The following is a 27,500-nucleotide window of genomic DNA, read 5'->3' on the forward strand; positions in this document are numbered from 1 at the left end:
TGGTATTTTTAAGCGGCTCTACAAATTTCCTGAATGGCCTATATAGGAGAGTTGGGAGCGAAACGGGCATTGGGCGAAAGAAATGGGAATAAAGCAAATGAAATGGGTTTGAAACCGAGTAAAATGGGTGCAGTGTAGGATTAAAATGGAAATGGATAACTTACCGATTTAGAAATTAGAAAAATACTTTAGGAAATTTTCACCGAATTTTACCGAACTTGTGTGTCAGTTTAACTAATTTTACTCCAGTTTTACAGTTGACCAGAATGTGTCAATGAAATTTAGCCCTGCTATGGAAATTGTAGCATTAGTTTTCCGTCGAGTCAAAGGCCATCAACCAAAACAACTTGAATTATTACAGGTAACTCATATCAAAAAAGCTATTTATTTCAAGTGTGTAAAGTTGCCATGAGAGCATTTTCTGGTATGTTTACATTTCTTGCTGCTAGTTCCCGCTAATAATTCTCAGCATTCATTATATCGTCTTTTGTGAATTATTCTGGGAATATATTAGTAGAAGCTAATTAAAGAAGTTTTACGCTAAACTCTAATTGAGTTCAAGGAAGGAGGGAAACTCATTCCCCAAGATTAAAACCCCTTCTGTGGAGTCAGACGCATTTTTGCTTTTTTTTTTTTATTCAAGTCTCGACTGTTGTAATGTTTCTTATGATAGCTTGTCAGTCAGTATTGCTATATCTTGTTGATAATATTACCTTTACCACAGAAACAGATGTTAGGAAATTCTGGCCCTTGTTTACCGTTCAACACTGAAAGTATACTTAATTTACAACGCATATTCTTAGAAAATCGAATGTATATGTGTATATATATATATGTATATATATATATATATATGTATATATATGTATATATATATATACATATGTATATATATATATGATATATATATATATATATATATATATATATATATATATATATATATTACATACATATATATATTTATATTTATATTATGGAAACAATAAACAAACCCACACAGGTTTCTGTGCATGCTTAATGATTTGAACAACCTGTACAAGAATTATACCAGTTTTGTAGGATGTTGCGTGGGTACTTGTATTTTCTGTGGTCACGTGACTGTAACAAGGCTAACCTGGGCATGGCAGTGAAACGAATCACTCATAATCACTGTAATCACTTCGTAAGTTTCTCTTAAATTTCAGCCAAAGGCAACAATTTTAACTGGCACGGTGTGTGGGACACGGCCGAGTTAAGAAAAGCTACCTTGGTCGTTTGATTACACCTTGATCAGGGGTTATTAGTGACGAAATATGAACTGTGATGATTTGCCTTCCTAGAAATGTATTTCTCTTTTTTTTTATACTGGATGGGATTGCCTTAGACCCGGGAGATGTACGTGTGTGTGAAGTAACGAATATTAAACAATAACCCCCTGTAATTTGGAGCACTAGGTTAGAAGTTACTTGGATTTTACCTCGTATGCGAATGTGCATCAAAGAGTAAATGATTGCTGGGGTACATTAATCTTCGAATCTCATTCAGACATTCTTTCTACTTATAATTCTGTCGTTTTCCCTTTTTCTTTTATTTTTTTCTATATTTTCAGATTCTTTACGAAAAATTTCTTTTTAAGGTTCATTTTTAAATTACCAGCAGGGGCACTGCTTAAATGAAGCCAGTTTATTAGCAGGAAGAAAATCGAATAGGTACACACAAATGATTTAGTTCGTTTCACAAGAAGCATTACTCAAATGAACAGCCAAATCTTAGGGTCCTCTAGGTACGGTAAAAAGCATAGGTCCCTACGCTTGAAGTAGAGGGTGTGAAACTGAAATATAAGGTTTTGTATAGATTACATTCAACATCATCTAACTGTCTAAATTTTATCTTGACAGGCTGGAGAATGGCTTTACCGTGTTGAGAACCGAGCAGACAGTCACCAGAGCCTTTTCGTCCGTGTGCTGGCGACACCACGGCCTGCAAATACCACATCCAGCGCCTCTTCGCATAGAGATTCTCACGCTGTCACCATCTCGGCTTGGACTTCCACGACTTCTACCGTCTTCAACGTTTCGAATGTCGACGATCCCGTGCTGGTTTATGCCCAGGTAAGCTTCTTGCTAGTACTTCTTCCTGACCTAAGCATGGCCGATAGGGGGCTTCTGTTAACAAATGCGAAACAACGACGAAAAAGCTTGCAGGTAATAGGTAATAGATTTGTGACGCTAACGTAGAAAGTAGAGACCTCGTCATTTTTGCCAGTAATTTGGAATTGGTCAAATTTTCCAAACCAGGGTCTCATCCTGTATTTCGTTCTTAGATTTGGTGGTATAACTACAGTTGGCAAAGTAAATAAAAGGCAATGGCACCAGCTTCATTTTATATCTATCTATCTATCTATCTATCTAGATATATATATATATAATGTGTGTGTGTGTATAATATATGAATTTTCTTGTGATTGCTAGTTAGGGCTGTTTCTGATACATTCACGAGCCGCTTACATGCCTGAAAATTTGTGCACGTGGATTACAAATGTTTGTAATTGCAAGTAAATTCCTTACTCAATATATCATATCTAGATACGAAATCATTTGTTTGTTTCTTACTTATTGCAACTAATAAGTTAATGGGACCAGCTTACTTTGACGGTTCGAGAGCAGCCTATCAGCTAAACACGAAAAGCTTACATTAAGTGACTCAGGTCTTCTCTGATTTGTGCTGTCCATTCATCAGCCAGAAGACGAGGATAATTCATCAAGTTGAAACTTCTGACCAAAAAAGCAGGTTTCTTTTATCTGATCCTTCTTTTGATTATCTGGTATGGCTTCTTCAAAGCAAGATTCCCTGGGGGCCTTTTTTCCAATGTTAATTACGTGTATTGAAAGTGAACGTGTATCAAAATTAGATCCCCAGCTTAATCAAACTCAGTGACTTTGAGACAGGTTCTCTCCATTTCTGTGGCACTGATCTGGAAAATGCAGTTCAGGTTATTAGTTCTTTCAAATGTAGAATGTCCAAGGTTTTTCAAGATTGTCATGAAGAGATCACGGTGTAAATAATTTGAATTTGCTTCAAAAAAGTTTAGGTACTTAATCAATGTTGATGTTCCTCTCATCCAAGTTTTATATTAATTTCCGTGAACTATCTTTGTTTGGTGAGAAATGTCTTTTCTCCACTTGTTAAGAGGTGATGATTGAGCAAATTGAAATATTAAGTGTCGAAATCCAATGGAGATGCTGGATTTTTGATGATTGGTTAGAAGATAAACGATAACGATGCAAGAAAAATGCACAACTGTTATGTTCCGTCATTGTTGCAAGTTTTTTTAAGGCGACTTTCTTCATTTCACTGGTGATCTGAATTATGTTCCCTTCTTGTGCTGTGTTTAACAGATTCACAAATTTTGTAAGGAACGTCGACTGTGACCTCGAAAATGTGTAACTAAAGTGTCACAGTTTATATAGTAAGCTTTGTTGATATCTCTTGGACAGCAAGTACCTCATGTGGCGTGCTGAAGGAAGACAGCTAAATTTCTACAATACTTTCCAGTAATGTTCTGGCAGCATTCCGTCAGTGTGACGTCAGAACATGTTAAACTATATCATATGTAACAGGCCTTATTAAGAACATTATGGTCATTCAGCTGACCTGATAAGTCAGAAATTAAGTCCAAAGCCAGTTTCTTAGCCTCAAGTGAAAATCAGCATCACTCGATATTTAAGATACCCTAAGATTCTTTGAAAGTTTCGTTTGCATTACTATACTAAATTTCTTTCATGCTATGTGAAGTGGGCTTTTCAGTAGTGTTTTATACAAACTACAGTACCGTAAAAACTTGTTAATATCTTTATTCATATCCCTACCATTCAAGCCTAGGCTAAAAGTTCAATTGAAATATTTATGAATGTTTTGTTGTCCATTCGAGGAATTCTTGTTAAACAAATTCCTTTCTTGTACTCACAAGCTTTGTATTGTAAGCCTTAGTTCTATTCGCAGACGTTTTACTCTGAGCAGAAGAATTATTTTTTTTGTGTACAACTTGTTATTCAACCACAGCTAATAATCAGAGATTGTACACCTTGATGCATGCGCGTACACACACACACTCAAGTAGATGTGAAATGAGAGAGAGAGAGAGAGAGAGAGAGAGAGAGAGAGAGAGAGAGAGAGAGAGAGAGAGAGAGAGAGCAAAAGGCCCTTCTCCTTAGATTAGTAATTTTCTCTCAAAAAGGCCCTCTCTCTGGTAATCTCTCTCTCTCTCTCTCTCTCTCTCTCTCTCTCTCTCTCTCTCTCACACACACACACACACTATTTCTGTCTGCGCCTGAATATGAATACGACTGAGATCTGTGAGAGATATGGGTAACTGTCCAGGTGCATAATTTTTTAAGGCTTTACCTGTCTATATGTGTGTGTGTGCTTGCGTGCGTGCATGTGTGTGTGTGTGGGTGGGCTTGCGTGCGTGTGTGTGTGTGTGTGTGGGTGGGCTTGCGTGCGTGCATGTGTGTGTGTGTGGGTGGGCTTGCGTGCGTGTGTGTGTGTGTGTACGAATAGTACTAAGAAGGAAAGAGGGTACGGATAGTACTAAGAAGGAAAGAGGCTGTAGTACGTCAAGTTCTTGTTCGGGTGGGTATTTTTTTTTTTTATCAGACGGCGCTTTCAGGATTGGGTTTTTTTCATGTTTAGTTTGAATTTAAAACTGGAATATCTAATTAAATAACACGTTTTCGCGCTGAATTCAGTGTCCTCCTATATAAAACCACAGGGTTGTTTTTGGAATTTTACGCCATATGGTTGAAATTCTTCTAATTCATCATCTTGTACCTTCATTTGGGCGAAGTAAATGTCATTCTTTCACATACTGTCATATCCTCTTTGTTTACGTCCATGGAAAACTGTATATCTGTGGTGGCTCACTGACGAACCAGTAGACGTGAGTTTCCATTAGGTGCACTGTTATTAAATAAAATTAGGAATGTAGCATGAACTCTGCATGGCGTCATCTGACAGAATTTTAATTATAGAATGATATATAATCGAGCATGATAATGGCGACCTCCTGTGCCACAAATGCACATTAAGTGTAATAAATGTAGTTCCTTTGCGGAATAGTTTTCAGGAGTTTATTGAAGGTTTTTTCCAGATTTCTGTTCAAAATTTTTTTATTCACTACCAACAGTTGTTGCAAGTGGCACTAAAGAAAATTTTCTCTTATTAGTGTTGGCATTGCTGCTTTTCTCATGTTAATGATAATTAGCACTGGCGTTTAATAGTCAATTGGTTCGGTAAGAAGTAATTTTAAAAAGATAAGACTAATTTATGAGAATTTCGAGATTTTACTGAATTCAGTAAGGAAGAATTTCCCGTACACTTGATTGCTAAGTGTTATGTAAGTGTATATTAGACAAATGACCTGGGCTAATTAATACGTTTTGTAGGTAGCATTTGCTTATTAGAGCATGCAATACATTTTGTTTTCCATATTTCATAAGGAAAGACATAAAATTCATTACTGCTGCTTCTGCGGATGGTAATGATAGCGATCCATGCTAGTGATTACAGGTTGTGGGGAGCACTAATTATAATTGACCTGTTATTACCAGGATGTAATTCCAAATGACATTATTCTCCCATGAGTTGGGGCGGGGATGACGTCATGACAAGGAGGGGAAACCGTAGAGGGATGGGAGAGGAGGCGGTGGGGGAGGGAGGGAGTGCTGGGAGACTTGCAGCTCAAATAGATTACGTTTTCTTCAAGCTCGTCAAGTAAATTTCAGTTTTATATTTTAGAGGAATGAATTGTGCTTTATGCTACTTCTTCTACCACGTTTTTCTGTCTTAACTGAATTTCAGGACTTTGAATTTGGGCCCTTTCTCTAGTACCAAGTAGCTCTTCGTTGGGTGAGTCGGTAGAGCTGCGGACTGTCACTCGATGGGCCGGAGTTCAATTCCCCGGTCGACTGATGAAGAGTTAAGAGGAATTTATTTCTGGTGATAGAAATTCATTTCTCGCTATAATGTGGTTCGGATTCCACAATAAGCTGTAGGTCCCGTTGCTAAGTAACCAATTGGTTCTTAGCCACGTAAAATAAGTCTAATCCTTCCGGCCAGCCCTAGGAGAGCTGTTAATCAGCTCAGTGGTCTGGTAAAACTAAGGTATACTTAACTTTTTTTTTTCTAGTACCAGGTGTTTTAGGGGTGAAATTGCTAACCCCTTCCCCTCTTCCCCCGCTCATATTCAAGAGGGTAGACGTGCCGGAGGCTTCTGATATTTTTGTGGTCATCCAGCCAAGAGCTGGATGATCTTATGACCAATAGTTTTGCGGGCGGGTTAGTGCCGTCGGCCTCTGTTGCCGTTTAAATGACGTACACGCAAGGCAAAATAGGTGCATTGACATTTGGATGAATTTGTAATAGTGGTGAATGAGTGAGTTAAGCGAACTCCCAACCTTACGTGATCAGCAAAAGTGCTCGTCTTTTAGAAAGGGAGCCAAATGATTAAAAAAAGATTTAAATAACAAAACCAGAAAGTCCAAAGTTCCCGGTGGGGGTATTGCCGTCAGTGTAGTTGACGTGGTGCGTTGTAGACATTACTAAAGGGGAATAATGCAGTGCCCTCTCAACCCCTAGATTGATTGATTTGTGGCTATTCATTTCGACCCCTAGCTGCATTCACTGTTAAGTCTTTTACTTTGCCTCCATTCCCGCTTTCTGTCTTCAGTCTTATTGCCCAGTCTCTGTGATTATTACCTAGCGCTACTGTGGGATTTATTTGATTCTTCCCTGGAGGGGTGGGTAGAGCTCTCGGCTAGCACGCTGTTGGCCCAGCGTTCGACTCTCCGAGCGGCCAATGAAGAATTAGAGGAATGTATTTCTGGTGATAGAAATTCATTTCTCGTCATAATGTGGTTCGGATTCCACAGTAAGTTGTAGGTCCCGTTGCTAGGTAACCAGTTGGTTCTTAGCCACGTAAAATAAATCTAATCCTTCGGGCCAGCCCCAGGAGAGTTGTTAATCAGCTCAGTGGTCTGGTTAAACTAAGGTATACTTAACTCCCAGCTCCACCTTTAGTTCCAATGTACTTTATTTCCATTATTTTCTAGTTATCTTTATCTTGCTGTCCGACCACACCAACTCCCTCCTAAGCGCTGAACGGCTGGTAGTGCTCCTTCAGTGGTTGGCTCAGCAGCCTAAATTTCATCAGTCAGTCAAGCCGCCAGTTCCAACTGATAAGCGAGATATCTATTAAAACTATCAACAAGAGACAACATAAATTACGATAGTAACAGCGGTATTGACGTCGGGATCATTTGGTAGCGAAACGTTTGATCAATTCAAAACAAATTACGTTCGTCATGAAATAAGTTCATAACGGGAGAGGGACACGCAAGTGGCTATTTCGGTGGTCCCATAAGGAACCATGTATAAACGTGAACATTATTAATCGCATTTTTTATCGATTGTTCTGTGAACTACATCATCGCTTCATGAGGGACGCTGACCAACGCAAGGAACAAGAATAAAGTTAATTCTGGGATATTTTTAATAGGCTTTTTTTTTTCCTTTTAATCTGTCATTACTGAATAAATAAAATGCGCTTATTTGCTACGTTTTCTTAAGGAGGAAAAAAGCATTTATTTGTTTGCTCATAATTTCCCGTAATGAAAAATGTATTGAACTAAGCACTTGCGGATTGTACACAACTTTAAGCTCCAATTTTAAGTACTGAATAATTGACTCAACTGATAAATTATTCAAACCGGTCTTTAATCTCAACATAGTCACTGCACTTTTATCAAATAAATCGGCGAGTAGGTGATTAAATATTCATTTCCAGGGTGTTTTTGCTCACATCTTTCAAAGGTGGACATTCTCATATATGTAAGTATATATATGTATGTATAACTGAATCACGAAAATATGAAACGTGATGAATATACAAAGAAGGCAATGCCACGAAGGAAAGAAACAATGTAGTAATGCAAGGCCTTTCGACTTATAGTCCTTTACTTAGCTAAGTATTTATACACATATATAATTTATATATATGTACATATAATCACAACTTCAGGAAATCATCAACGCCACACCCTAAAGTGGCAATTAGGAGTTTTTTTTGAGATCATTATTTCTAGAAAGAACTTAGAATAATTTCTGTCTTGTTTATTTTTTTCAAAAGATAAAAGTAATGGTTAGATCAGGTGGAAAAACGATTTCACTGCATGTTGACGGTAAGGCTGGTCCAGCGAGGGTTTGCTGTCTTACAGATCTTATAGTTCTCTTCATACTTTGCACCTTAGGAAGTTTTGGAGCAACAGCTTGATCGCAATCTTCGAGCACATTAGTTAAAACTGATCTGGGTGCGTCTTGTGTTGTCTTAGCCTGATGACGTATTTTTGTCATAATATCCTTTGCTGCACCTTTGGCCGCATCTAATACATGGTTGTGATTTGTAGATGGTTTTACGATGTGATCATTTTCCGTAATTATACGAGCGCGGCATTTCGTTATCGGATATTTATCACACTTCCAATATACTCGGTCGTCATTTTCACCATTTTTGTAAAATGTAAATCCATTATCTACTAATTTCTTACGACCTTTTTCCGATTCGACGAATTCAAGAGGCATTTTGGGGTATAGCTATATCCAGTTTGAATATTACCACAATAAGAAAGTGCTTTGTTTATGTAAAATGAAGAAAGATTTGTTTTCCATATTTGTTTTTAAGAGAACAGCAGTTAAAATTACAGTAAACGACTAATTTTAGTTGTTTATTTGTAGTTGAGAGAGCAGCAATTTAAATTACAGTAAACGACTAATTTTAGTAAACGGCCATGGTTTAGAAGTTAAACAATAAGAAAAGATGGACTGATTGACTGATTTGTATAAATTCAGAAAGTTTGTTTCTATTTCAAAACAATCATTGTAGTTCTGTAAATAACTTTTTTTATTCACCTTTTTCATTTTTTTTTATTTATTTATTTTTTATTATTAATTTAGACAAATTGTATTTTAGACATTTTGTTATTAGACAAATTGTACTTTAGAAAAATTGTTTTAGACGAATTGGTTTAGACAAATTGATTTAGACAAACTCGTATCCTGATCAAATTGTTTCTCAGCAACGTAACATTTTATATGTATACATACATACATATATATATATATATCTATATATATATATATATATATATATATATATATATATATATATATATATATTGTATATTGTATATTGTATATTGTATATTGTATATAATGTGTATAATGTGTATAATGTGTATAATGTGTATAATGTGTATATGTGTATACACACATGGATGTATGTGTGTGTGTTCCAGCATAACTCTTGGAACGCATTGAACAATTTCAACCAAACTTAGTATACATATGATTTACTATCTGGAAAAGAATACTGTGGGGGTAAGACATCACTAGCAACAAAGGGCACTAAAAGGGGTGGGGGTGGGAAGGGCTTCCCTGAAACAGGGCTGGTTCTGCCCAAAGACTTAGTAACTAAAGGACCTCTACAGGTTTATCATACATCATTTCGGTATATGTATGACTTACTATCTGGAAAAGAATATTGTGGGGGGTAAGACATCAGTGGCACCAAAGGGGTTGGGGTGGGAAGGGGGCGACATAAAAATAAACGAATACAAGAGAGATTAGTGTCTAATCCATAGTTTCCGAGGTTGCTTAGGTGAATAGTAACACTCCCGATTCTCTTTAAGTCAAAGCTCAGCCTGATAAGAAGCGGGGGTGAGAAGTGGTGAAAAACAATATGTCAGAAATGACAGATGAATAGTAACACTCCTGATGCCCTTAAAGTTGAAGTTTAGCCCCGATAGGAATGGGTGGTGAGAAGGGGTGAAGTGTCAAAAATGTTGTGCGTTGTAATTAAAGCAACTATCTTAACAGGAAAGGGAGAGAGTGAGAGAAAGAGAGAGTGAGAGGAAATGAGAGAGAGAGAGACAGTTTATCAGTTGTCAGAGTTTTCCCAGGCAGTGCCGGGTTGGTCAACTATTTCATATATATATATATATATATATATATATATATATATATATATATATATATATATATATATATATATATATATATATATATTGTGTGTGTGTGTGTATGTATAGGCAACAGGCAAGCGGCAAATGCATCATCAGGAGATCCATAAGACAAGAAGTCTTCAAGTTTCTTTAAGAAACGTTTCGTGCAATCCTTTGCACATCATCGGTCTACAATAAATTATAAACAGCAGTTCAAATTAAAGTTAAAATAACAATTATTCTACCGACAGTAAAAAGTTTTTTTTATAACGAACTTAACATAAAAGCTGCAAATTTTATTTAAAAAAAAACATTAAAATTCACCAAGTTTGTTAAGAAAATTAAACTACCTTTCAATACAACGCAAGAGGGAAGAATGGCCTGAAGAAACGTTTAATGACCAGACGACACCTTAGACCCGACAACCACCTTAAGCGAGAGAGAGAGAAACCTCAGAAGTGTTACTATTCAAATTAGGGAACAGGTGCTTTATATATAATGACTCCAGGGCAGTTGAAAAGGCAGTTTGAGATGTAGCACTGAGAATCGAAAAATTTTTTTTTTTTTTTTAACATGAATTTTACATATAAAAGCATGTGTTCTAATGCTAGAAAGTTCTGGGTTGGATATACGGGAACCTGTACGATAATTGAGTCCTAAGTGGCTGTAATAGCGGACTTGCAACAGTCTTTTACTAGAGCCAACATAAGTACCAAGACATCTTGGGCATTCAGATTTATAGATAATGCTGAACCACATAAAATCCTGTAACTTGTCCTCACAGGAGAAAACATTTCCAACCTTTTTTTGGATTCATAGGAATCAAATTTAATTTAAAAAAAACATATTTCTCTTTCAATGATACTTTTTATTTTTTAGTGTAATTTATCCGAGTGAGTAAAGGGAATAACAGTATACATGTTCAATTTAGGAACATTAAAGTTTTCAGAGGAAGGAGACATATATTTAGTAAGCATATTATTAATTATTTTCTGGACTAATAATTAAGGATACAATTTAACCGAAAAACTTTGATAATCAATTTCTAAGTGAAAATTGAACCAACTAGAAGTATATTTGAAAGCTCGATGTACCAAAGTTGTAATAGAATTAATCTTAAACGAATAAAAACAAGAGCTAAATAGTTACTGCCCAAGCCTGTAAACGCATTCTTACGATAAACAGAAGTCGTAAAGGCATGTTGATCTCGTAATTTTTACATCCAAAAAAGATATCGAATTTTGTTGTTCAGTCTCAATAGTAAATTTCATATTGGGATGTACAAATAAATATAAGTTAAGTATATCTTAAACCAGACCACTGAGATTAACAGCTCTCATGAGACTTATTTTTACGTGGCTAAGAACCTACTGGTTACCTAGCTCCAAGAGAGGAACTTATTGGGATGTACAGAATTAATAAAATCAAGATATTCATGACATTGCCAAGGATAAGTGAATAGGGCAAAAGTGTCATCAACATATCGTTTCTATAGAACCGGCATAGACTGGGTTGGGCAATTATTTAAAAATTCTTCTTCCAAGTGACTCGTGAGGAAGTTAGCAAACAACGGGCCCAAAGGGGAACCCATAGCTACTCAGTAGAGAGCATTATTAAAAATAAAGTCTGTGTCTTGCACTGCAAGCTCAAGTAAGGATTTAAAAAAAGACTTCTACTAAAACCATGAAATATATATCATCTCTAAAGATTTTGTTAAGAATAATTTCAATAGTTTCTGAGACCGGGACATTGGTAAACAAAGCTTCAACGTCAAAACTAGTCACAAAGACGTCACCGTCTTGTTGGACAATAAGCTGTTGAAATTCATACCCATTTTTAATGGCAAACTGTGATATTGAAAATTCATTTAAAAGTGTTACAATAAATTTAGAGATATTATAAGTAGGGCTATTATATGCCGACATAGTAGGTGTAGGGGGAATATCTTCTTTATGAATTTTTGGTAGTCCGTAAAGTACGCTAAATGATGAGCCGGTAACAAGTAATTCTTGATAGGTAAGATCATTAATTATACCCTCCTGCTTAATTTTCCTAAGAAATGTATGGATTTTGTCTTCCCTTTTGTATATATCAGTGAAGTTAGGTTCACCTATAAGTTGAAACTTCGTTGCATCATTCAGAATTAAATTCATTTTTTCCAAATAGTCACCTTTATTGAGAATTACCACTCTACCTTTATCAGGTTTGCATATTATCAAATTTTTAATTTTACCAAGTTTCTCCAATATGGTCATATCCTCGTTGTTTGCTAACTTCTTCATGAGTTACTTGGAGGTAGAATTTTTAAATAATTGCCCAGCCCAGTCTAAGCCGGTTCTATAGAAACGATATGTTAATGACAATTTTGCCCTTTCACTTATCCTTGGCAATGTCATGAATTTCTTGATTTTATTAATTCTGTACATCCCAATATGAAATTTACTATTGAGACTGAACAACAAAATTCATTATCTTTTTTGGATGTAAAAATCACTAGAGATCAACATGCCTTTACGACTTCTGTTTATCGTAAGAATACGTTTACAGGCTTGGGCAGTAACTATTTTAGCTCTTGTTTTTATTCGTTTAAGATTAATTCTATTACAACTTTGGTACATCGAGCTCTCAAATATACTTCTAGTTGGTCCAATTTTCACTTAGAAATTGATTATTTATCAAAGTTTTTTCGGCTAATTCGTATCCTCAATTCTTAGTCCAGAAAATAATTAATGTGCTTACTAAATATGTCTCCTCCCTCTGGAAACTTTAATGTTCCTAAATTGAACATGTATGCTGTTATTCCCTTGACTCCCTCGGATAAATTACACTCAAAAATAAAAAGTATCATTGAATGAGAAATAGGTTTTTTAAAATTAAATTTGATTCCTATGAATCCAAAAAAGGCTGGAAATTTTTTCTCCTATAAGGATAAGTTACAGGATTTTATGCGGTCCAGCATTATCTGTAAATTTGAATGCCCAAGATGTCTTGGTGCTTATTTTGGTTCCAGTAAAAGGCTGTTGCAAGTCCGCTATTACAGCCACTTAGGACTCAGTTATCGTACAGGTTCCTGTATATCCAACCCAGAACTTTCTAGCATTAGAACACATGCTTCTAAATGTAAAATTCATGTTGAAAAAACACAGTTTTTGTCGTTTTCAGTGCTGCATCTCAAACTGCCTTTTTAACTACCCTTGAGTCATTATATATAAAGCACCTGTCCCCTAACTGAATAGTAACACTTCTGCGGTTTCTCTCTCACGCTTAAGGTGTTGTCTGGTCATTGACGTTTCTTCAGGTCATTCTTCCCCTCTTGCGTTGCATTGAAAGGTAGTTTAATTTTCTTAACAAACTTGGTGAATTTTAATATGGTTTTTTAATAAAATTCGCAGTTTTTATGTTAAGTTTATATTATAAAAATTTGTTTTACTGTCAGTAGAATAATTATTTTAACTTTAATTTGAACTGCTGTTTATAATTTATTGCAGACTGATGATGTGCAAAGGATTGCACGAAACGTTTCTAAATAAAGAACCTTGAAGACTTCTTGTCTTATGGATTTCCTGATGAAATATATATATATATATATATATATATATATATATATATATATATATATATATATATATATATATATATATATATATATATATATATATTATATATATATATATATATATATTATATATATGTATATATATATATATATTAGTTTTTTTTTACTTATATGCACGTAACTTTTTTAAAAACACAAATGTTACGCCACAAATTCCCCTTAATAGCGGCGTCACTTTATCTTATGAATAACTTCACCCAAAGGGCATTATACTGTAATTGGCAGGTCTTGAGTAGATGTATAAAACATTCTGGAATTTTTGGAACCATTAGCAACTGATTAATTGAAGGATGGATGGCAATAATGATTGATCTCTCGTGAATTTTCTCCTTCTTTACTGTTAAGGACTTCGTCATTTTTAAGTATTTATGTAGCATATTTATACGAGTGTAGGGATGTAAATAACCTCACGAAGCAGTGTTCCATTTTTACCACAGACCATGTTTAAACAATTTTGCTCTAGGAGGAAGGGATATTTGTTTTTAATTATTTATTCCAAGGGAAAAGTAAATCTTGACATGCTGTAGTGTTCGGAGATTTTGGATGGGTTACTTTCAAGATGCAGAGGGCTGGATGATTTGATTGGTTGCTGACATTTGTAGTTATGTGTCTGTCTGTGCATTGTGCCGTTTTGAGCAACTCTCTGAGAGCCATTGTTGTCTGCAGTACACCTGAAATAAAAAGGGAGACCACTGTTCTAATATCGATGTTGAGTTAGTAGGAACCTTTAAATATTGAAAAGTACTATACAAGTTATGTCTAACATAATGAGGTCGGGAATTCCTCTTTGAAGATTTCATGTTAACCATCCTACACTTACACAATCCCTCATGATTTATGGGTCACCCTATCTGGTTCGTTGAAGCATTTGCGACTGTCCAGCGTTTGAAGGTGAAGTGCCCATTCTTAGAGTCTTAGGAGTTTCCTCACTAGAGGAAGGATGAGGATGACAATTAAGCTGTCTGGTCATTTCTCAAATTGCCTAGGGATTTACTGATGATTTCACATGTTCCCTGTAACACACACAAATGGGCTAATGTCATGGACGTAATTCGATTCTCCGTGATTTATACATGTTTAAATACACAGTATATTTAGGTCGGTTGAAAAGCTGTCCTTCGAAGTCAACTTCATTAAAGATTTTTCCATTCGTTTATTTTTATATATTTTGTTGGCACGTATTAGTGTGTATTTTAACATTTTGATTTTCACGTGAAATTTTAGTAAATTTATAGACTCAAGACATTAATTAATGCTCATATATGCATATTTATCGGTTTATGAAATATTTGAACTCAGTTCTGTACATATATAGATTAACGCCACGCTTCCACCAACCAGTTGAATATTATCAAGAGCGCTACAGTGTCTGTCTACGCTTTTTGCTCAGCTGCCACTCGTCTACCTGTGTGGGGTAAACTGTCTTGTCAAGACTGTTATTTAGTCACGACCTTCCCAAACCCACAGGGCTTTTCATTACGCCATATGAAGTCCGTGTTTCCCAATTGAAGGTCTGCTGTTATGAAGGAAGCCTTCCTGTTGCAAGCTCAGTCACACCTTTTGGTAGCCAATGTCTTATTTACTTGTGCCGGAGCGTCGTTTGCTTTATCTCTCTCTCTCTCTCTCTCTCTCTCTCTCTCTCTCTCTGGAGGTATAGGCATATTTACTGTATGTTTGTAATTGTATGATGGTGCGAGTGATTGTATATATCAATTTGCCATGAAATATAAATCATTGATCTTTTTAAATGGCTGTATTATACCTTTTTTTCCTGCTTTCGTCCACCAACACAGTTATTTCTATTTAAGATATTTATAAAGTATGTGCAATACTTACCCTCATTTGTCTTATTATGTTTTTGAAGGCCTAAATTAATATTTCGAGCCATCATGCAAGCCTCACTGTACTTCACGATAATGTGTAGTTCCCTTGAAGAGCTAGAGTTTCGGTTAAATAACAGTGTGAAGGAATATTTTTAATACTCTCCGCTTCATCCATTTCACTCACTCTCTTCCAGTAGGCTAAATGCATCCATCATCCATAGTGTTATCTCGCTACATTTTTTCATGTGAATTCCATCGCTACGTCTATTTTTCACAAATCCAGCACCACATTTCTCATGATACCAATTAATATCGAAACTTACCGTGTATTACTTGCATTGCAAATAGGAAGATAAATTAAAAAGATCAGTATTTTTAGTTTTTATTTGTGAAATATGGGCACCTCATGTAAAAACTAAATGATAGTGTCCTCTCAATGAAAGATTATTCTTTTGAAAATTACAGAAAGCTAATCCTGGTATTTTATATGTTTTCAGTTTTCATATCTGGAATCTGTGGAGAGATAATATTTTTTTCTTTTGTTTGTTCCCTTTGAGAGAGTAATCAAAACCTTTGTTTAATCAGTAACGTGATCTTGCAACGCCTGATGATACTCGTATGTTAAGATTTCGGTTAAAAGCTCTCTCTCAGGAGTTACTCCAAATTACTGCGTTCTCAAAGCTGCTGGGCCTGGAAATGATCTTTTCGTATCCCTTAAAACGAAAGATGTCTCTGTCCACAGACACTGTGTAAAAATTGTGTATTTTTTAAAGTTCATCTCTCTCTCTCTCTCTCTCTCTCTCTCTCTCTCTCTCTCTCTCTCTCTCTCTCTCTCTCTCTCTCTCTCTCTCTCTCTGACAGATCATTGAGTTCTTGTTAGCAAAGGGCCTGGGATATTGGATTTCAAGAGATTTTCCTGAAGGATTTATTACATAGTTAATCATAAGGTTTGTTACCACATCCAGAGCCTCTCGTCCATCATCCAGAACACTTAAAAATGGTGGTAAACTTAACCTCGCCTTCTTTAAGAAGAGCCGAGTGGACATAGCCGGTCTTCTCTTGAAGCAGAAAGCTGCAGCTGATGAAAGCTTCAAAGTATAAATCTCTCAGAAGGACTGAAAATTTAAGCCAGTGGAAGTGGCGAGAAATGAAAGTATCCCTATTAATGGAAGAGGAGAAAGAAAAGAAAAGCTTTTATCCAATTATTGTGTGATTCGTTGGCCTCAGAGAAGGTGGTAGTCATTAATGCTACATAGCCCCGTGTACTTCTGTATTCTTGACTTCCTTCCAGGAAGTTTTAGAGATGGGAAATAATAATTTCTTACATTTCTGATTGCCACACTTTCTTGCTGCCGTAATTCTTTACCGTATTCTGCTTCTTTGTATGTTCTTACAACTGTGCGTTAGTCCACACTTTCTTGCTGCCGTAATTCTTTACCGTATTCTGCTTCTTTGTATGTTCTTACAAAGTACTGTGCATACCGTTATTCAGTGTCTATATATATATATATATATATATATATATATATATATATATATATATATATATATATATATATATAAACTTTATCACATACACAGTTGTTCTGTGCATTAGTAGAATTACTAAAAGGACCTCATTCAAACTGGATGGTATCTAATGGAGTATTTATTCAGAAAAAGTTCTGGATAAATACTCCATTAGATACCATCCAGTTTGAATGAAGTCCTTTTAGTAATATAATTATATATATAATATATATGTGTATATGTATATATATATATATATACACACACACTTATACACGTATATATCATCGCGTCAAGCGCCGGATGACCCATGTTCTTTGATGTTTTATCTTCGTCAAATCACGACTCGTCTCCAACCTCCTTTCTCACAGTTCTTAAACAAGCAGGTCTGGTTCCTCGAACTCATCTGGTACGTACAGGAACCTTGATACTATCTCGTACTTTTCTCCATTTTCCTTTCATCATTATCTCTTACAAATGAAACTTCGTAATTTCTCCTGTTACTTGACTTGAAAATTTTATTTCCTAATGGACATAGTCTTTAATACAGATCCATTGTCATACCATGATCCATGTTCTTATAGCAGTATAGATCGCACTAGACATATGTAGAAACCTACCTTTGTATGTAATTTCAGTTAATTGATACCCAAATCTTATTCCTCTTACCCATTGTTTGATTTGCCTTGTGTTTTTTTTTTTTTTTTTTTGTCTTCACTAAATTCCAGCTGAAGAGAACATTGGACATCTTTGTTCCTAAAGAACTGAACGACTCGGATTCATTGATAGTTTTTATCTAATGTTATTTCAGTCCTTTGTGCATACTCTGTCCCCCCTTTCTTCTGTATTTCTTAGATTCATTTTGAGTCTCTCTCTCTCTCTCTCTCTCTCTCTCTCTCTCTCTCTCTCTCTCTCTCTCTCTCTCTCTCTCCTAAGAGGTTTTGTTAACGAATGGGGACACGGGATAAAATTCCCACAAGAAAAAGTTTAATTTTCTGTGCCACTGACACTGTGAGTTGCGTTAAGATTGTACTTAAGAAGGCATTGTTGGAGGAAATGTATAATTGAATTAAGCATGTCTGTCTTACACTATATTTATGTATGTACTGTGTATATATGTGTATATATATATATATATATATATATATATATATATATATATATATATATATATATGACTATAAAATATTTTCTGTTAAAATAGAATTCTATCTAGTAAAAGGATGTATATATATAAAGGGCAGAAAGTACAGCGTTATATATATATACAGCTGTATATATATTGTCTTCATAATTTCTATATATATATATATATACTCGTATATATGTATATATGTATATATATATATATATATATATATATATATATATATATATAAATATGTAAATGTATGTGTATACACATACACCCCTCCCACACACACACACACACACACATAAATATATGTATGTATGTATGTATGTATGTATAGCCTATATATATGTATATACATAAATGTTTATATGTATGTATAGCCTGTATATATGTATATACATATATGCATATATATATATATATGTATATATATACATATATATAATTGCGTAGTCATATTTGAAAATAGGTTTATTTCGACATCCTTTATTATTGCAATTACCACGTAAACGAAATACAGTAGCAATCACAGTGTATGAACTCTAACGTAATTATTGCGGTTTGTAAAGACCCGACAAACTGAATGCTCCCCTGTCTATGAAACATTTGAGAATATTATCAGCAGTCTCCCTAGGATCGGTAATCCACTATGATTGGCCATGTACATGCATGTCGACTTTGCATACTGCAATGTTTTTGTGCCTCTAGTGGTTGCATTGTTGCGCAATACATTCCACGGGGTTGTGCTGCCTTTGTCTAATGTAAATTGCTTGTTAATTTTGACATTGACATTGTCTCAGTTTCTCTCATTTCTGCATATTTTAGTAGCCATTACATCATCATGTTTGCCAAGTAAAACATTCTGGGGTTTCAGAAAATTAAAATGTTGTCTACATATCTCATCCAAATCATGCCCTTGGTTTTTATGGGTTTTATTATTACTTTAAAACCTTCCCTGGTTGGGGATTTTAATTTTTTTTTCTCCATATTAGATATTTTGGTACCAGTCGGATTATCCTACATAACCTTTTTCAGTTATAATTAGATATATCAATTAAAACAGGTTAAGCCTACAGTTGATTTTTACGAACGCTGAGGATTTGCTCTATAGAATATTCAGACCGAGAATTTAAATTGATTTGTAGACAACCATCATGTGTAATATGACTGAGAAAGCTTTCAACAAATCCACCCAAATTTTCTATCTATCCCCCAGGTTAAGCCCATTGAGATAGTCATAAAATATCCCCCAGGCTAAGCCCATTGAGACAGTCATAAAATATCCCCAGGCTAAATTGAGACAATCATAAAAATATCCCCAGGCTAAATTGAGACAGTCATAAAATATCCCCAGGCTTTGATCATTTCCCCAGGCTAAGCCCATTGAGACAGTCATAAAATATCCCCAGGCTAAGCCCATTGAGACAATCATAAAATGGCTAAGCCCATTGAGACAGTCATAAAATATCCCCAGGCTAAGCCCATTGAGACAGTCATAAAATAGGCTAAGCCCATTGAGACAGTCATAAAATATCCCCCAGGCTAAGCCCATTGAGACAGTCATAAAATATCCCCCAGGCTAAGCCCATTGAGACAGTCATAAAATATCCCCCAGGCTAAGCCCATTGAGACAGTCATAAAAATATCCCCAGGCTAAGCCCATTGAGACAATCATAAAATATCCCCAGGCTAAGCCCATTGAGACAGTCATAAATATCCCCAGGCTAAGCCCATTGAGACAGTCATAAAATCCCCAAATTGAGACAGTCATAAAATATCCTGGACAGTCATTAAATATCCCCAGGCTAAGCCCATTGAGACAGTCATAAATATCCCCAGGCTAAGCCCATTGAGACAGTCATAAAATATCCCCCAGGCTAAGCCCATTGAGACAGTCATAAAATATCCCCCAGGCTAAGCCCATTGAGACAGTCATAAAATATCCCCCAGGCTAAGCCCATTGAGACAGTCATAAAATATCCCCCAGGCTAAGCCCATTGAGACAGTCATAAAATATCCCCAGGCTAAATTGAGACAGTCATAAAATATCCCCAGGCTAAGCCCATTGAGACAGTCATAAAATATCCCCAGGCTAAGCCCATTGAGACAGTCATAAAATATCCCAAGGCTAAGCCCATTGAGACAGTCAGAATATCCCCAGGCTAAGCCCATTGAGACAATCATAAATATCCCCAGGCTAAGCCCATTGAGACAATCATAAAATATCCCCCAGGCTAAGCCCATTGAGACAGTCATAAAATATCCCCCAGGCTAAGCCCATTGAGACAGTCATAAAATATCCCCAGGCTAAGCCATTGAGACAGTCATAAAATATCCCCAGGCTAAGCCCATTGAGACAATCATAAAATATCCCCAGGCTAAGCCCATTGAGACAGTCATAAATTCCCCAAATTGAGACAGTCATAAAATATCCCCCAGGCTAAGCCCATTGAGACAGTCATAAAATATCCCCCAGGCTAAGCCCATTGAGACAGTCATAAAATATCCCCCAGGCTAAGCCCATTGAGACAGTCATAAAATATCCCCCAGGCTAAGCCCATTGAGACAGTCATAAAATATCCCCCAGGCTAAGCCCATTGAGACAGTCATAAAATATCCCCCAGGCTAAGCCCATTGAGACAGTCATAAAATATCCCCAGGCTAATTGAGACAGTCATACCCCAGGCTAAGCCCATTGAGACGAAAATATCCCGCAAACCCATTGAGACAGTCATAAAATATCCCCAGGCTAAGCCCATTGAGACAATCATAAAATATCCCCCAGGCTAAGCCCATTGAGACAGTTATAATATAGTCATAAAATCAAAATCCCGTACCTGGACAGCATTAAAAAGTAAGCGAAATCCTATGAAGCGTCAGTCCTTTTGTTGTAAGATATCCCAGGACAGTCGAGAAAGCTGTTGTTGATGCTCAACAAAATCAAAACCTCGAAGACATCGGTGTACATAAAATTCCCTGTCTTGACAAATCTTATAAAGGAAACACAGGTAGATCTTTGTAAGAGAATTATTCGATTTTAATGTTCAGTCACATAAAGGCTGCAAAAACAACAATTTCTGCTATTTTCAGTCGTACTTAATTTGAAAATCTTTGTCGACTTGAATTTGTCACCATTGTACTTTTAAGAGCAGCTGCTACTTGAAGAGCAGCTGCTACTTGAAGGTTAAGTGAGAGATACTCCTTAATTGAACGAACAAACACAATGAGTATCATCCAAGGTACTGCAATTCTGATGACATCGACAGTATATTTCTACAACAAGCATAAAAGAAGATTCTAAAAGAGAATCCTGGGTCAGCCGTCATCTAATCTCGACCCTGTGACCTGCTTTCTGGAATATTCCTGAACATTTTTTTACATGCATAAACATACAGGTATATATATACACCTTCATACTATCTCTTAGCCGTTTCCTTCTACATATAGATAATGGATTGTTTCCGAAATGTAACGCCATTCATTACTTCATTTTTGTATTTTACTGACACTGAATTATGTATTAAGTGTATTAATTACTTAATTATATATATATATATATATATATTGTAGGGATTGCTCTCTATTATCCTTCTATATCCCAGCTTGTACAGTACTTCGGAATTAGGCTAATATCCCTATACCCTACTCTGCTCAGGCTGTGACGCACTACAGATGACAAAGGACCGTGGTTAATTCGTTGATTACGTCAAACAGAGACACATTAGGTTTAAACAGAATATGCCCAAAGAACGCCACCGTCGTCTATAATATTACAGTAAGGTAAACGTCTTAACTAGATTACAATGAGAGAGAGAGAGAGAGAGAGAGAGAGAGAGAGAGAGAGAGAGAGAGAGAGAGAGAGATGGAAAGGAAAACTTAATCCTTAATCCGTAATACGTAGTCTTTAGATCCGAAGTTTATGATCAGCCTTTTCACCTTATAACTTTATGAACAAGTAGTTTCTTTGTGAGAAATATTTGACATCACAATAACAGTAAGTAATGGTAAGAGAAGCGGTAAAACGATAATAGTAGTGCAAATAATACGAACAGTAACAATAAAAAAGGACGGTGATAGTGAGGAAAACACCCTGCTCAGATTTCATCTAGAATATTATTATGACTGTTTCTTAAAAGCTCTGAAAATTTATAACCATTCATTCTTCGTGGGAAGTTGTCGTAATATAGTAATATGGAACCTTGTATCTATCTACCAGTATATTCGGAGTCATGTTATTTCCCATGTTTTGGGAAATATGTAAATTACTGTTCAGCAGTGAATTATCGTAATCTGGTAATGTTTGGATTTTGATGTTAGGACTTCTGATATCATCAGATGTAGTAAGCTTCATCACTGACAGCGTTACACCGTTGGAGTTTTGCCTTGTGACCTTTACAGAAAGGTCAATGTGATAATCTGTGATACTCATTTAAAAGTACACGAGAAATTATTTCATCCAAAAGAAGTATAAGTCCAGCATATACTCTATCTGTATAATGTTAACGATACCACGACTGTCCGGGAATTGCCTTCAGTAGTTTTGTAATTTGTAGTATCCGTGTGACTTTAGTGATCCGCTAGGTATCTTTGGGCATTTTACAGATGTAAGTAAAGGAAAACCTGTTATAGATTTCCCGAACGATCTAACATCGTTCACTCTGAGAGCCCCTCTTGTTAATACCAGAAATCATTCCTAAACAAATGACTCACTGCCAACAACCAGATATCAAATATATCCACAGAACTCCTGAATCAAGGCGAATGACCAGTTACCGAATAGAATTGTAGAATGCTACTGTATCGGAAAGACTTCTTGACGATTATATCCTAAATGAATGAGTCGGTGTATGCTGTCAATGATTTTCTTATTCTACTCTTGTTGTTATTACCACCGTTAATAACGTTTGTCGTTGCTCTTAGTACAGTATTATCATTTCCAATTTCATGATCTCTCATTTAGAGAAACGGTTAGCTTATATGTAAAAAAAATGTATATTTAATTTTGTTTGTAAAAGTCAACTTTAGAAAAAGGAAAACAGTTTCCTTCCAGCCACATTCTCCGGTAAAGCACTGTAAACTGACTCGTTCGGATGGCATTATAAAATGTCCTGTAAAGAAACTGCGGTCGGCCTATTACTCGGAGAGTATTGGTGCTGTTCAGGCCCGTCCCCTCCTTCTAAGCAACGGGTTTCAAACAAAAAGACTCTTTAAAGAAAGAAGTTAGTCTTGGAAGCTTTCGGCTTACATAAACATGCTTTAATGACTTTTAGCCCTTTGATTCAATACATTAAATGTTGGGGATGGGGGCTTTGGACCATCTATATTTTTTCCCTTGAACACAGTTCGTGTAAGAGTGCAATTCAGTTGGTCTGGGGGGAAAATGGAACGAATGACGTTTAGTGATGACCCATAAATACAGAAAGCATTTGAACTGTTATTTTCATCGGAAAAGTTATCCTGACTTGCTGTCAGTCATCGATAACCGGTCTCGTGTTGCTTGAGCTGAAGTCGTCGAGAAGCCACTGCATAATATTAGTGTTTTCTTCATTCATCAGTATAATGGAATTTGAGTGAATGGACATTGATTCCCAATTGATTATATGTAATTCATCCTATGAAAAACGAACGGCGGTTGGAATTATCGAGTTTCTTCTGTCAATTCTAATATTATTGCCAAGAAAAAGGGTTTTTCAACGGTCAGGAAGGGTTTTTTGTTGTTGAGAGCTTCACAGAGTCGTTGTACTGTACTTGAAAGCAATGCCAGTTAATTGTGTGGGTACCGAACGGGTGGCGTCAGAAAAAGTGTTGTTAGATGCAATGCAACGTTGCTATTTTTAATATGTCGGAACAAAAGACGGGGAGCATTGGGTTTCAAACATCGGAAATCATTTTTAAATGGCCCATGCGATAATAGAAATTCTGTTTAAGAATATTTGCTCCGTATTGATAATCATTGACTACCGCGCTAGTTGTGAATGCGGGGGGCGTGTTGGTGGATGGCCAAGTATTTGTGTTCTGGGCGAATATATTGCTTGTAGGAGAAAACCAAGATTGTTTCTTGCGCTTCATTACCCTGCTGTAGGGGGTCTACTATAAAATATTTTGTTGGTGGAAATAGTAGAAACTGTCGGTCTAATGCCATACGATTAAGTACTAAACGAAATTTCCTGTAGACCCATACAAATTGAAGTGCACGCAGGTTTACTCATCACCAGCACCACAATCCTCTTGACTTTGATTCGCGTGTCATAAAACCGCACCCAAATTTTTAAGCAAGAAGAGGAGTAGTAAAAAAAAAAAAAAAAAAAAAAAACCGTGCCCTTAAACAACTGCCCAAGAAATGTTCTTTTTTAAGGATTGCGGTAGATAAAGGTTTTAGCTGTGTGTACGTGGCTGGCAAATTCTTAGACTTACAAACCTTCAGCCATAGTTGTTATTCTGGCATGGGATTCGGTTTTAGATTAGATCACCTGCTCCGGAGGACTCACTTTATCCTTGAAACCCCTATTCATTTTCGGTAATTTGAATGTCTAGCTCTCATTTCTCGTAGTATTTTTACTGTCCACTTTTAATTTTTCAACCAGTTTTTTCATTATCAGTCCCGAAATAGTGTTTTACGGGAAATATGCCGCGAAGGTCGGCGGACAAGTGGATTCCAGCATAAGTTCTTAGAATGGCCTTCAGTAGTATTGTGATTCCTCTTTTAATTAGAACCCTCTGTTATATATTACTTGCAATTAATATCTTTACCTTTTTGTGACTTATTTAGATAGCTAGCCGTCACCCATCCCCACTTTTTATGTGTATATATATATATATGTATGTATATATATATATATATTATATGTTTGTATATTTATATATATAATATATATGTGTATATATGTATGATTATTATCACTTTTGTACGTGATTCATTTATCACACATTACCACAGGTGAAAAATAAGAATCGGGGTGTAGGTCCTGACCGATTTCGACTTTATTTCCAAGCCATTGACGAAGGACTGATACAGAGTATGAGAAGTCACAAATATATATACTCCAGTAACAGTACTGACGAACATACACAACCGTTAGAGACTACATAATCCCCCCCTCAGGCCGATGTCGAGGTAGGAGTGGCCTTCAAAACTCATTTGGCTAAAAATCATTGTCCCCTGAGAGTATATTGTGATTTTTAGCCAAATGAATTTTGAAGGCCACTCCTACCTCGACACCGGCCTTAGGGGGGATATGTAGTTTCTAACGGTTGTGTATGTTCGTCAGTACTGTTACTGGAGTATATATATTTGAGACTTCTCATACTCTGTATCAGTCCTTTGTCAATGGCTTGGAAATAAAGTCGAAACCGGTCAGGACCTACACCCCGATTCTTATTTTTCACCTGTGGTAATGTGTGATATGTATATGTATATATTATATACACACTGTATATATATATATGTGTGTGTGTGTATGTATATATGTATTAACTTTAACGCATACACAGTTGTTCTGTGCATTAGTAAAATTACTAAGAGGACCTCATTCAAACTGGATGGTATCTAATGGAGTATTTATTCAGAAAAAGTTACAAGCTTTCTTGGACAAACAGTCCACATTATCAAGTATCCGTACAGTATATATATGTGTGTGTGTGTATGACTTGCTTCCAATATCATCGTTACGTTCCATCGACCCACGAAAGTTAAGATAGGGTTTATCTCCCCCTATTAGGCGTAGGTCCAAGTACAAGTACTTTTACTTGGACGTGAGTACAAAATTTTGAGCAAATGTATTTGAACTTGTACTTCAGGTTTTAAAAATCAATTTACTTGTACTTTTACTTGTGCTTGGGCCAAAAGTACTTGAAAAATCAATTACTTTTAAGTACTTTTTAAGTCCTGCACGGTTATAATTATGCAGATACATTAGCATAAATAATTAACTATAATTGCTTTTACTATGAGCAGATTATAGTAAGATATTTTACTTAAATTAATGCAATAAGTATTTATGTAAGTTATTAAATAAGAAAAGTAGTAATATTATGTATACATTAATTGTAGCTACAAATGTACAATAGTAATGCTAGACTACGACAACTCTCTTGCCGTAGGTGTCTGGTGTATCTAGCCGAGGAGGGTTTTTTAATAAAAAGTTGTGAAATTTTTGTGCTAGCATCTCTAAGAATATAATTAACTTGATGTTGTGCTGTACATTGTAAAAATTTTGACTTTCATATTTACCACCAATACCGTCTTGACCTCCATTTTGTATGTTAAGGTTTTTGTCATATGGCTGCTGGCATTGTTAACTGTACTTTGGCCTATGAACACAAATTTGTCAGAACACGGCTAAAGAATTATGGTTATAAACAATGTTTTGGTCATATGTGGATTTTTATTTTTGGGGGGTGTTAAAGCAAGGCAAATGAATGTGACAAACTGGTATAACCTGTCCAGTAACAAGCTGCAAACTTCAACCACCCCAATTGAAATCTTTAGAGCAACCACCATTTTATATCCCATTCCATTATTTGGACTAATAATAAAAAACGTCAGATGTGACACTTCAAACTTTCAAAATTTCACAAAATCGAGCAAAATTTTAGAATGAATACGCATATAAGACTTCGAAGAACGGGGAACGTAATTCTTTTCAAAGTCGAAAAATTTGTCGTCATGGAGAGAAAAAAAAAAAAAGAAATGGTTTAACAACTGCCTTGCTCATTAACCTCTCCTAGATCTGGCCCGAAGTCCACTTATTTTACGTTAAGAACCAATTGGTTACCTGGCTTATTGTGGAATTGAAATTATAGCGAGAAATGAATTTCTATCACCAGAAATAAATTCCTCTGAATTGGTGGCCGGAGAGAATGCTGGGCCAAGATCTCTGAAACGAGGAACTTTTCTTCCGTCAACAGCCGCTTCTTCGGAGTCTTTTCGGGCTTTGTGAACATCGAGACGACTTTCCTTGCCCGGCCTTGCTGAACGACGTCTGGCCAAAATCTGAGGTCGACGCCAGAGTTAATCACAATACACTGAAGGAAAACCTGACCGAAAAAAGACACTGCTTTGCGAACGGAGCTTCGGGGAAAAGGATTGCAAACATCACGCTGGCAATTCAAGTTGGAGAACACGAATACCCAGTTGATCCGAGAAACCGACCTGTAAGCATTGATAGTGGAAGTTCAAATTGAAGTTGGAAGTGTAAGATAATAATACAGAAGACTGATAGGTGCTAATGATAGACAGGTAAGTGTAAGAGAAGAATACAGAAGACTGATGGGTGCTAATAATAGACACACTGCAGAACGAGACTGTCTCGTGAAGAAGGTGAATGAATGACTACAAGATGCTTTTGCAGAGTTGAAGATGAATTGGACGAGAGGAAGCA

The 27,500-nt window shown here is 36.0% G+C and overlaps 1 protein-coding gene across 1 annotated transcript in view; it reads left to right on the forward strand.

The window, feature by feature from the left end:
- LOC136853020 (calcium-activated chloride channel regulator 1-like) overlaps positions 1-27,500 on the forward strand; it is a 531,777-nt gene that overhangs the window by 452,507 nt on the left and 51,770 nt on the right. Inside the window, exon 10 of the mRNA XM_067128177.1 lies at positions 1,881-2,093. Coding sequence (XP_066984278.1) covers positions 1,881-2,093 — 213 coding nt within the window. The remainder of the gene's footprint in view (positions 1-1,880; positions 2,094-27,500) is intronic.

The sequence above is a fragment of the Macrobrachium rosenbergii genome, chromosome 3 (assembly GCF_040412425.1).
Source record: "Macrobrachium rosenbergii isolate ZJJX-2024 chromosome 3, ASM4041242v1, whole genome shotgun sequence".
Classification (NCBI taxonomy): Eukaryota; Metazoa; Arthropoda; class Malacostraca; order Decapoda; family Palaemonidae; genus Macrobrachium; species Macrobrachium rosenbergii.